Below are 12,596 nucleotides of genomic sequence, written 5' to 3' on the forward strand. Positions count from 1 at the left end.
CAGTAAATGATCTCATGTGTAGGATCTGAGAAGTAAGAAGAATTGTTGGTTCAAAGTGTATGGCATTGTAAGTTACCGTTACCAGACATTAAAATGTTGTGGTTTGATTTCTAAGAGTGTGGCATTTGTGACTTAGTGCTGTTCCTTTTCTGCTTTGTGAAAGTGAGTTAGTTTCCTTGTGTTCTCACTGAATACTGCATTTTACTTTTCGTATTGCCCTATTATATTGTGGTACCTCACTGAACAATATAGCCTTTCCTTCCTGATGAACTTTGCACTTGGACTGTGAGTGTGTTGGAGTTTTTAAGTTTTTGCCAACTTACTGAATTGGGTTAGTACAGTGCATTTGGTTTTGATTCTCCGTTAACATGTTGGAAAATAAAAATGTTCTGAGTTAGCAGACAGCTAAAATTAAGTTAGATGTGTTGTTGTACTTTGCAGTGAATTTATCACTTCCAAATAAAAACCAGATCCAGTTAAGCTAATAGAAGAGTTTGTCTTGGTTTTCATACACTTGTTTAAAGTAAATTCTATTGAGTCCTTCTTTAGGGATGCTAATTCTGGGCTGTGACATCAAGCTAGTTTGCGGGGTGATAACACAATACTCCAGGGGCATGAAACCTTTAAAAATTGACAGTAGTGCAGGATAAAGCTGTTTAAAGAGCTCTGTCTTCTGTGCTTCCTAGCTTGAGAAGTAATTTCTCAGCAGATTGGTTTAACTAAGTCAGGATAAAGATCAGCTTATCCTGTGAAATTAAAAAAAATAAATGCGTATTCAAACTAATACCTTTGTCAGGTTGACTTAGATTGTCAGGCTGGGCCTGTGTAGGAGGAAGGAGAAGCTGAAGGATTTACTCTCGATGCTCAAAGATTCATGCATTGAATTCCCATTAGCCCTTTACGCAATCATCTATGAAGTCAGGCACTTAGCTGTATTAGGAGTAATCTTTGTGTTGCTTTGATGTTTGGAATGTCCTTCTTAATAAAAAATTAATCAACACTGTACAATTTGATCTACTGCTTGGGAATATCTCACACTCTTGCATTTCCAGGAGCACTGCTTGGCACGAGTCAGTAAATCACTTGTGTGCATTATACGTTCAAGTGTACCAAAAAGGTGAAAATGTCATCCGATAAAATGATAAAAGATACCGGGTTTTGTTCTTGGCACAGAAGGACGGTGGAACATGGGAAAATCTTTACTGCTTTACTTCCTTCTGCAGTATTCTGACGTGCTAAAAGAATCCTGGCTTGTCTGCAGGAGTGGTCTGAGCTTTTAGTATGGTGGTCTGCTTGTATTGCGACAAGCCACGCTAGAGATCCGGGAGTTGTTTGGCTGGAAAATTAGTGTACTTTTTCCAGAATAACCCACATTTTAACTTCAGGTCCATGCTGCAAAAGAAACTATCACTGAAATCAGTGATAGTTTAGCACAAGCTGCAACTAGGCCACTGATATTTCTTAAGAATGGCTGCCATTTTTCCTTCCTTTAATCTGCATTCATATGTTATTTAAGTGGCTCTTTCAAATTAAGTAAAATAAAAATTTGCATATTAAGGGAGATAAGAAAAGCAAACTTTTACCTTTGAATTTTTTCTTTAGTTCTGTAATTTCAGCCTTCGATCGCTTCTGAACATAATACCTTTGTTTTCTTTCATCAGCAAGAATAAATAACGATTTCATGTCACATAGGTAACCTTTAAAAGCATAGCTGCTCAAGGTTTTTAAAGTATTGGAAGATTTTTATACATACATTTAAGCAATTTATGTTGAAACTTTGTTCTTCACATGCGTTGTACTTACTACAGAGGAATAATCACATAGAAGTGAACCAATGAAAGAAATTGTTAGTGTGTATATTTTTGGTTAAGTTTGAGATTTAAGTTTGAGATTTAAATTTTATTTTAGACTTAACAGCCATGTCTGTACTAGTAAAGTACATGTGTTCAGAGCTACTGGCAGCAAGGCTAACTGGAAAGAAAGAGGCTATATCTATATAATGAAACTCATATCGTCAAGAACTGTGTGGCTGCATCCTGCTGCTCTGGGCTGTGGTGCTTTGGTTATGCTGCTCCTGGTCACTGCCTGATGGTAGCTTGTTAAGCAGCAGTCAACCTTAGAGACTTGCAACACCAGTGCTCAGGAAGACTTTGGGGCAGTATTTAATGTACTATATAGACAAAGATGTCGTAGATGGAGAAAAGAAGCTTCCATCTCATTTGTAAAATTGTGAGGGCTCATGAGTTGACATAAAGACAATTTAGTAGATAAAGCAAAAGCTGCATGCCAGCAAAGCAAAACAAGGAATTAATTTGCCATTTCCCGTTGGGAGACAAATGTCTACGCAGGAGCATGGGGCTCCATCACGTGTAACATTTACTTGGGAAAACAAACATCATAACTCTGATCATCCCACCCCCCTGCCGTTCTTCTTTTCCCCCAGATTTTATTGCTGAGCATGACACCATATGGTATGGGATATCCCTTTGGGCCAGTTTGGGTCGGTGCTCTTGGCTGCTGGCAGGGCAGCATGAGAAGCTGGGCATGAGAAGCTGGACAGTCCTGGAGTCAGTCATGAACGAAATAGGAAGATTTCTCTCATCCACTTTTCTTTACTTGCAGACACAGCTTTCATTAAAGAGCAAGGAATCTGAGCTGACAAGCTGAGTTCTTTCCTGGCAGTCTAGGGTTCCCTAACCTTGCTGTGTGTCTGAGGAAATCACTATTGCTTGTGTTTCAGAGAACACAGGGCTTCTTTCTAGAAACAAAAACATTTTTTTCTGCAGATAAAATACTGTATTATGTCTGGCTAGTGTTAAAAATGAGATTGTACTTGTCATATAAAAACACATGAAGTTTTATTTTTATCAGTGGTAAAATGAGCAGCAACCACTTGGTAAATAACTAATTTGAGAATCTTAAACCATTCTTCCTTGTTCAGTTATAAAACTAAAAAGAACAGCAATTTTCATGGATTCTTTTTTTTTTTCCCTTGGGGAAAGTGTTATTTGATGCATTTAAAGAATTTTGACCATCAGCTTAGATTTGTCTTTTAGTGGTCTTGATTATACAGAGAAATAAAGGGTAAGGTAAGTAAGGGGTCGCATGTTGATGGCTGTGTGTGCGCTGATGATTAAACACCTGATTAGTTAATTCAGTCTGTGACTCATCTTACTGCAGAAATACAAAGTGAACTGACCTGACTTTTTTCTCCCCATAGTGTGCTGGAGAAGAGAATTGGGTGGACAGTCGGACTATTTATGTGGGGCATCGTGAACCACCTCCCGGCACTGAAGCATACATTCCACAGAGATTTCCAGATAACAGGATAGTCTCATCAAAGGTATTGTAATGTGAAAGTATTCTTTAACTCATTTACATAAATCAGCTTCGGTTATGGTACATGTGTTCATTTATTTCTCCCAAGGTTTCCTTCCTATACTTCCTGTATATTTCTCCTATACCATGACTGGCAAAGGTAAAATGAGGGTGTCTCAGATTTCTTCCACAAAAACTAATTGCCTGATTGCCTCTAGATGAGTAATTTTATTCTTGTTCGTGTTGATGTTTAATGTTTTACGTAGCAAAGTCTTAGAATGATGCTGTGTTTTTTCACAAAGGAGTGAGCAAGTCATTTTCATTTGGAGTGATGCTGGAGTAAAAAACATCTTCCCAGGGTATGGCCACATCCTTGGTAACCTAGAGCACCACTTCAAAGTGCTAGAAATACTATGATCAGTGCAAGTGATCTCCACAATAACAGTGCTGTTCCCTTCAAAAGCTCATACTGACAGAAACATTTTGAAATCATAGGATATTGTTACCCATCCCAAAGTGAATCATTCCTGGTATTTGTGATGCGTTTAGAAACCTTTCAGTTGCCCCTTACTCTAACTAGTAAACTTGCTCCTTCTGCTTCAGCAATTCTCTGCGAACATCAAAGTTGCCGGTTTATACTGACCAGATTGCTTTAGCACAGGACTTTTCCTCCAGTGGCATCAAAAACTGAACACTTGCAGGTTTCTGTATGGCGAACTCCCCAAGAACTTCATAGAATCACAGAATTTTCACAGAATTTCTAGGTTGGAAGAGACCTCAAGATCATCGAGTCCAACCTCTGATCTAACGCTAGCAGTCCCCACTAAACCATATCCCTAAGCTCTACATCTAAACGTCTTTTAAAGACTTCCAGGGATGGGGACTCCACCACTTCTCTGGGCAGCCTGTTCCAATGCCTAACAACCCTTTCAGTAAAGAAGTTCTTCCTAACATCTAACCTAAAACTCCCCTGGCTCAACTTAAGCCCATTCCCCCTCGTCCTGTCACCAGGCACGTGGGAGAACAGGCCAACCCCCACCTCGCTACAGCCTCCCTTGAGGTACCTATAGAGAGCGATAAGGTCACCTCTGAGCCTCCTCTTCTCCAGGCTGAACAAGCCCAGCTCCCTCAGCTGCTCCTCGTAGGACTTGTTCTCCAGGCCCCTCACCAGCTTCGTCGCCCTTCTCTGCACCCGCTCAAGCACCTCCATGTCCTTCTTGTAGCGAGGGGCCCAAAACTGAACACAGTACTCGAGGTGCGGCCTTACAAGAGCCGAGTTTTTCATGTTTTTCGTGTGCTCAGATATAATCTTCATGAATGTCCACCTGCAACCCAGCTATGAAATAGCTCTTCTACTGGGAAAAATTCTGTTTAAACAGTGGCTTAGGTCCACGGGATAACTTTAAGAATCTTAATAGACTAGCTTCGTAATCTCAAGGGGCTGAAGGCTCTCATACCTCAGTGGATCTGAACACTTGCCTTCCATTAACGTATGGCAAAGTTGTAATAAAACCTGTACTTCTCTCAAACAGTCTCTTTTCTTAACATGAAATTTTATATTTTACTGCCTTCCTTGACCACAGTTTTTCCTACCTTCTCGCTATACTTCATTGAAAGACAGTATGCCTAGACAAACAGCTTAGTGTCTAGGCATCTTTAATTAGATAGACTATTCAAAAGGCAATGAAGTAAAAAATCTAAGTGGAGTGAAATCCTGTGCTCCATATATTAATTTGTATTACTTCTTAGATTATGGAAGACTAAACACAGTTTTTGCAGATCTTTGTACTTGTGAGACACTTTGCTTATTTTTTTGTCTCCTGCATGTCATCTGGGATATGCATAATTAAAGCAGTAAGTTACTGCCAACATTTTTTTGAAATATAAAAATTCTGCTACATTCTGGAAGATGTCAGACATGTTTTCTGATAGTAAAATTGGAAGATTCAAGTTACCATGCTTTGCAGTATGGTTTGAAGTACGGTTTAGCACGCAGTTGAGCTAAGGATCCTTGCCAGCCGTTATTAAATATGTAGGATTTCAACTAATTCAAGAAAAAAAATTCACTTTTTTTTTTTTTGGATATAACATGTTCAGTTAAATGTTTGAAATGCTAGACTTCTTAGTTACTCTTTCTATAAGTGGTTTTCCATAAACAAAATTTTTCAGTGGAAGTATTTATCTATATTTCTCAAACTTTTGTTTGTTTATTAAAATTGTTGGACTTTAAATAAATAATCTAAGTCTTCGTTGTAAAAGTAAACAGTGGTGATTATTTCAGGAGGGAATAATTTATATAAATCCTTTGTAATCTTGTACAGTTCCTTAGACTGCTGAAAGGTCAGCTTAATGACAGTTGTTTTTATATGAGAACTTGCCTGCACTGTCTCTTCCAAGTAAACTCAATTATTCACGTGTTCCTTCCCAGACGGACTGGGTAAAGCACTACCCTGACTTGGCTTGCATTGATTCTGGTTCTGTAAGCCAGCTAGCTCGTAACCTTTCACTCTGTCCTTGTCATCCACTCCCTTAGAAACCTTACAGAGGGGCACCTAATAAATGTGGCTTTAAACTTTCTGAAAAATGATGAAACGTACAAAATTATGATGGTAAATTCATAGCTGTTAGAGTAAAATAAAGATACATGCACACAAGCACTCTGTATAATATTACTTCAACCATGAAGGATATTTCTGTAGTCCTTCATCAGTAAGATAGACAGTAACTTTCAGCTTTCAGTTTTATAGGACTTTAATGCTTATACAGGAAAGAAGATGACTGTTCTTCAAGGATGAGGAACTCTGAACTTCCAAGTTCAGATTTTGCCAAGTTAAATCAAAAGGAGTTTCTAAAAAGGGTTGCTCAAAACCATGAAGAAACCTCATCAATTGTACTGTGTTACTCTAGAGTCACAGAATCATTAAGGTTGAAAAAAACCTCCAAGAACATCTGGTCCAACCATTGCCCTACTCCCAATGTCACCCACTAAATCTTGGCCCTAAGCACCAGGTCCAAATGTCCTGAATAAATGCAGCTGCTTAAAATAACTAGGAAAGGCAAAAGCTCTTCCTTCAAAGGTAAACTTCCTGTTGTCAGCAAGATAATAATGTGATTCCAGTACATAGGGATATTTCTTGTATATTGCAGAGTCACTGTGAAATGTGGTTAATGCTCAGCTTAACAGCGTATTCCTGGTGGTGAAAAATTATATCTAAACAGACCTTGGGCAGGCAAACATGCTCTTCTGGTTTGATGCGTTATAATTCAGTTATGATTTTTAATGATGTATTATAAAAAGGCTGTGCTGAAACAGTAAGAAGCAAAAATTTCTCCTTTGGCTTGTGCATGTAGTTGGCTTATGTTCAAAGTTAGTGATCTCTGGAAGGCGGATTCTTATGTTCTATTTTTTGCTACTTTACCTGCAGGGGCTGTTAGCCTTTAATGTAGCTGTTGTGTGTCCTTGATTGAAGTTATCATAAGATAGTGATGCAGCATGGCCAAATATCAGCTGGTAGAAAGACCCTCATGTTTCACATGAGAGGGGAAAAAAAAGTAATTGAAGTGGCAGGAGCTTATTTGCTTTTTTCATTGAAAAGTTTTCACATTTTGAAAGTATTTACTGATTATTAACACTGTTTCAAAAAGATTAAGTTAAATTTTATAGCAGTAGTAGCTAAAAGAACTTGGTGGAAATCAACTTCTTCCTCCTTCTGAATCAGCATAACATCAAGTTTTTATCATTTTTACTTCTAAAGAGCGACAAATTACAAAATAATTAATATGAATCTTGCTTAAGGTCCACACCTCATATTTCTGTCGTGCTCAGAGTATCCCAGGCAGTGAGCTTCACAGGATATCTTTACATACATAGCAGCACATGGATGTGCCAGACCAGTTCTTACAATGATGTAAGAATTGCCCATGGCCCATCTAGCACTAGGGGTGGACACCTATGGAAGAAAGCAAGGACAAGTAAGCACAGAGTGATACTTGCCCTCAGTAGAATCTTGGTATCACAGAAAGGTTTGGGTTGGAAGGGACCTTAAAGACCATCTATTTCCACCCCCTGCCATGGGCAGGGACACCTCCCACCAGAACAGGCTGCCCAAAGCCCCATCCAGCCTGGCCTTGAACACCTCCAGGGATGAGGGATCCATAACTTCTCTGGGCAACCTGTGCCAGGGCCTCACCACGCTCTGTTAGTATTTACTGATCTGTGATTTAGCCATTTGTGAGCCAAAAGTGATGACTTTGTATTTAATTGCTTTTAATGAATTTCTAGACTGAATTTCTTCAGCGCATTTTGAACCTCCATGTATTTTCAGAATATGTAGTTAACGCCCAGTTAAACTGTAGAAGTGTCCACCAAATAAAACTATAGACCTTCATTTTGAAATTCACACTTCCTCATTTCATATGACGACTACAAGTTCTTGAATCTGTGAACAGCCATTATACTGTTTATCTTCTTGACTCTGTTAATGGTCTTTTGCCATATTCCTTTTCAAGCTGAATAATTTTGGTCTGTTCAGCAATCCTGTAGGGAAGCTGGTTTGTGCCTTTGCTCAGATTTGTCTGTACCTTTTCTCAAGCAAGCTGTAGAGCTTTAAGATTGTGAAGTACACAGAGCTTTCAATGCATAGGCTAATTGTGGGTTTATACAATGGTGTAAGTCTTTATTTTTTCATTTGTTAGTAATTTTTAACATTCAATTTCCTTTCCCTGACGTTGATGTGGTATTTTCATAGAACTGCTGTGTTTCAGGAATCTCATTCATTTGTAGATGAAGTAGGTATTTGCAAATTCAGTTCTAGCTGATTCAGTGAACTAAAGACTAATTGGATAAATATATTTGTATCTCTTGAACAGAGGAGAAGTTGTGTAGAAAACTAAAATCTTGGAGAGTGCAGTGTTAAAGAAGTTCTGTGAGAACATGTTTAATGGCAGCTGCTCACCATGTTAGGCAGAGAACCTAAAGGAGGAACCACAAGAACTAGAAATGTCAGAGATGCCAAGACAGTGAGTGATCCCTGAGTGAAGGATCAGACGTTGCAGTGTGTCAAACAACCGACAAATTTAAGAATAGTGGGGACTCTGTAGGAGGACTAATTGTTTTTTTTCTGTACCACTCAGAGATTTATAAAAACTTTGGGTTTGGAAGCCATGTTAACATAACTTTCATTCTTGTTTTTAGTTTGTGGGGAATCAGTCCATACTATTTTTGCAGTTAGACAGGTTCACCAAGGCAAACTTTTACTGTTTTGTGAAGTTTTTACAGCTACAAAAGACACTTGTGCCTCTGTCACTTAACTGGAAGCAGAGGAGCTTAAGCCTCCAGAAAGACGGTGCTTTAAGTAGAGGGACAAGGCTACAACTGAAATGCAAAATTGATTCTACAGTGGATGCCGAACAGTTACTTGAAGAGCTTGTCCTTGCAAAGAGATTTCACCCAGTTTAAATTATTATATGGAATTATGAAATGCAGCCTGGTACTATAGCTTTATTTCCTGTGTAGGTTCTTAAAAGGAAGCAATAATGTGAATTCTGGGTGGCAAAACAATACTATTACTAACTCCTGCTTTGAAATGCTTTATGACAGTGTTCACTGACCAGAATACGCCCGTTTTTGTTTCACAAATCTCTTCTGTTGCTTGCATGCTTCCTTGGGGCTTCTCTTCAAATACAGATCCAAACGCTGATTTGTATGAGAATCGCCTGAAACGATAATGCTGCGTGTTGAGAGTCCTATCAAATTGGAAGCAGAAGCTTAGCTACTTTCAGTGCTGATCTGATTAATTGTGAGTCATCTCGATCTCAGTGACTAATAGATAAATAAAGCTAAGTAACTCTGGCATGTTTCAGAGGATGTCGAAATGTTGCCTTCTTCCAGCAGACATTCATGCTTGCTTCCATGCAGCACTTCCTTCCAGCATCATGTTATTAAACCACAAAGACTGGAGGCAGCAAGGCTCTAATTTCTCCTTTTTTTTGCCACAGTTGGAAGAAATCTTAATTCTGAAGCTTATTAAAATATTAAAATGCCTTCACCCTACAGTGCTACTTAGAACCCCGAGGAAGCCCGGGCTGTCCCAGACCTCTCCAAGGTCATACTTCATAACTGAGGATTTGTCTGGCCTCTGCAGGGACGTGACACAGCAGCTCTAAGTTGAGGAGTTCAAACACAGCCCTGAGCAGTGATATTTGAAATTCAAAAAAGCATCCCAAGCCCACGCTGGGAACTGGCATGGTCATCTGTGTGAAGTGCAAATATTTGTACAGCATGCCTTGTGGGGCAGAGAGAAATGTGTGTGGGTAGGTACCGGTGCAGGGGAAGTTTTGTGTGCCTTTCAGTGTGGACGTATTGATCTGCTCTAAAAGGAGCCATAATGCAGAGCTTCCACCTTGTGCCCTGGCACTGCACTTGCTCACAGCCATGCTGGCTGATGCAGAAGGTCAGATTTGATGCTGCAAGAGTTAAATAGTAAGGTTTGCCCAGCTGTCCCTAAGGGTGAGTGGGGCAAGAGCTGTCAGCAATAAAGAAGAGTAAATAGTCTCAATCTGCAGTCAGTCTCATCCTTCTAAATGAATGTGGGCTCGCTCTCTGGTGCCAGCTCATGGACAGCAATGCCTGTGATGGGATGGAATGCGTGATAATGCAGTTTTCTTCAGGGAAAACCCCCAGTACCTAGAGAGAACTAGGAAGAGCTGCAGGATCTTCATGATCTTCTTCTGGGTGGGATTTCCAGAATAGTGGCTCCCTGCAACCCTCTTGTATTGCAGGAGAAGACATTTGTCACCCCACTGATTCAGTCCAGGATTACCAGCTATCTATTATTCATTGCTGGGGCAGAGTGAAGTTTTTCATACAAATATGTAGTCAGTACTTTAAGGGGGGGGGTAAGGGAGTAAGGGAGAAGAAGGAAGAAAGCTTGAGGATGGGTGTAATTCCCTTCACTTTACGTATGAGAAAGTGAAGCTTGTTTGTGCTCATAGTTTCACATCTCTTTTGCTAATGCTCTCTGAGACTTTTATCTTCAGACAGTCATCCTTACTGTAAGCCTTTTTTTTTTTTTTTTTTAACTGTAATTGAATAATCGTTCAGATGCTAGAGGATGTGTTTGTCAGAGGAGTTCCTGAAGGTACAGATTTATCTGATTAATCTGATGAAATTGGCTAAATTAAGAGAGATCTATGAAAGATACAATTCTTGGTTTGTAGTAGGAATCCTATGTTACTGGTAACTGTTTTTAAGGAACCTTATGACAAAATGTTTGTCCATTCACGCTCCTGCATTCTCTAGTCTGACAGTAAAGAGATCAAATTTGTGACTGTCATGATCTGTGTGCGCCTCGCTGGGCATTAGAGCCTTCCCCTGCATGCTCACTACCCTTGACCTGAGAGACCCTGAATGCGTGCAAACCATTTGAACTGATTTCCCCAAATCAGTTTCGTTTTTGCACTCCAAGTATACATGTGACTCTTAGTCACATGCAAAAGCCCTGCATTTAACAGAGTTTACTGTGATCGATGTGATGTAACCTGCCCTACATCATGTGGTGGGGAGAAAGAAGGGTGTCTCCCTTAATGGAGTCACAAAGAGTGGGCAGATGAAGTGCAAGTTTATACTTTTGCTAAAATACAGCTAACTGCTTTTTCTATATTCATTCAGAGTTGCTTTCTATACCTCACAAAGTACTTTTCAGAATTCTGTGGATATCACAATTCCATTTTTATTGAGTCTTATTGTATAGATGACTGAAAATTTTTGTCTGAAAAAGGGAGAGAGAGGAGACTGATTTAGCACATCAAATATCGTGGATCAGTTCTGCTGCAAACTTCCGATACAGTTATAAAAGCAAGTCTCTGGAGATAAACGGGCCTGGACTCAGTGCTTAGGATTTCAGCTAACTTGATTTTCTTCTTCCACACTTATTATTATAGTTGTCTCTACCAATTCTCTGATCTATTAAGCTTTGAAAAATTGTTTAAAAAAATAATACTGATATAAATGAAACTAATTTTAAAGAAATGGTCAAACCTTTGATCAGTTCTTTTTATCTATACTGTTGAAGGAGGATAGCTGTATGTATATGTATGGAATATTTATGTAGTTATATATGCATATATATGCACACATACATGTGTCCAGTTGGTAAACTGGCAGCTTAAGAATATATAATCTCCAGATAATTGATAGGTACTATAAAAATCTATATATTAGCGATACTGAAGTTACTATGATCACGCTTAAGTCTTGTGCAGATTTCTGGATTTGTTAAAAGAAAGACATTTAAAACGTAGAAGTGACTGCAGGCATTATTGTTTAGCTTTTTTCTGTTCTTCCCTGAGTTTATTTTTCCTGAAGGTGGATCTTGTTTTGCAGAAGGATTTAGAATTCAGCACAGCAGGATGTATGCAAACCAGGACTGAAGCAACACAGGAAAATTTTTGGCAGAATAGTTCTAAGCACCTACAAAAAACAGTGAAAAATATCTAGTAGTACTGAGGGAAAGGAGTGTCAGAATATGAGATCGAAGCAGGTTAGCAGGGAGACAATGACTATTGGAAAACAAACACAAAAAATACACTGTAAAAAATCGAGATGTTGATAGAATTCAATAATGCAAAATGGAGTGCTGCTTTTTTTGTTTTGTTTTGTTTTGTTTTACAGCTCCAGCATTTTATATCAAGTAATTACACGAGAAACGTTTACTTAAGAAAGTTTTTGTGTTTTAGGATGAAAAGAGAAGCTTGAGATGTGAGCCAAAAATCTGAAGTGGAGATATCAAATGAAAAGATCAAAATGCAAAGTTTAAAACTAAATCAGTTCATTGTTGTGAGGACCGCATTTCATATTTTTGAATCCATGGGACTGGCTCTAGCAAGGCTGGAAGCCAACAAGGCATTAGCAAAGTGACAGGATAGAAGAGTTGGTAAGATGGGGCAGGTGCCTGTAGGTGGGAATACTGCTGAGGTATGAATAAGGACACCAAGCACGCAGTTACAGAAATGCATCAGCCCTGCAGGTACTATCACAATAATAAATTGAAAGAAAATCTACTGAAATTATGCTCTTTTGACTTAAGACAGACTGATTTTACGTTCCTTGCTCAGTGCTTGAGATGCATCTATTCATTGTAGAGATGAACACAGCTCTTACTACTTGCTAACATATTGCATCTTGTATGCAAAATTCATATGTCCTTTGATCTCTCTTACGCAGCTATTAAAAAAGTTTAGTTAAGCCTTCCCCAATTTACAAGCTTCAAGGGCATAAT

General features: G+C 38.9%; 1 protein-coding gene across 7 annotated transcripts in view; it reads left to right on the plus strand.

The window, feature by feature from the left end:
* ATP11A (ATPase phospholipid transporting 11A) overlaps positions 1 to 12,596 on the plus strand; it is a 123,994-nt gene that overhangs the window by 54,647 nt on the left and 56,751 nt on the right. For all 7 annotated transcript variants that reach the window (XR_014618830.1, XR_014618831.1, XR_014618832.1 and 4 more), the window contains exon 2: positions 3,221 to 3,343. Coding sequence is in view for 4 of the 7 variants with exons in the window: in XM_084294767.1 (XP_084150893.1) it covers positions 3,221 to 3,343 (123 nt within the window). In the remaining 3 variants the exon portion in view is untranslated. The remainder of the gene's footprint in view (positions 1 to 3,220; positions 3,344 to 12,596) is intronic.

This window comes from Netta rufina, assembly GCF_964035555.1.
Source record: "Netta rufina genome assembly, chromosome: 1".
In the NCBI taxonomy this organism is placed as follows: Eukaryota; Metazoa; Chordata; class Aves; order Anseriformes; family Anatidae; genus Netta; species Netta rufina.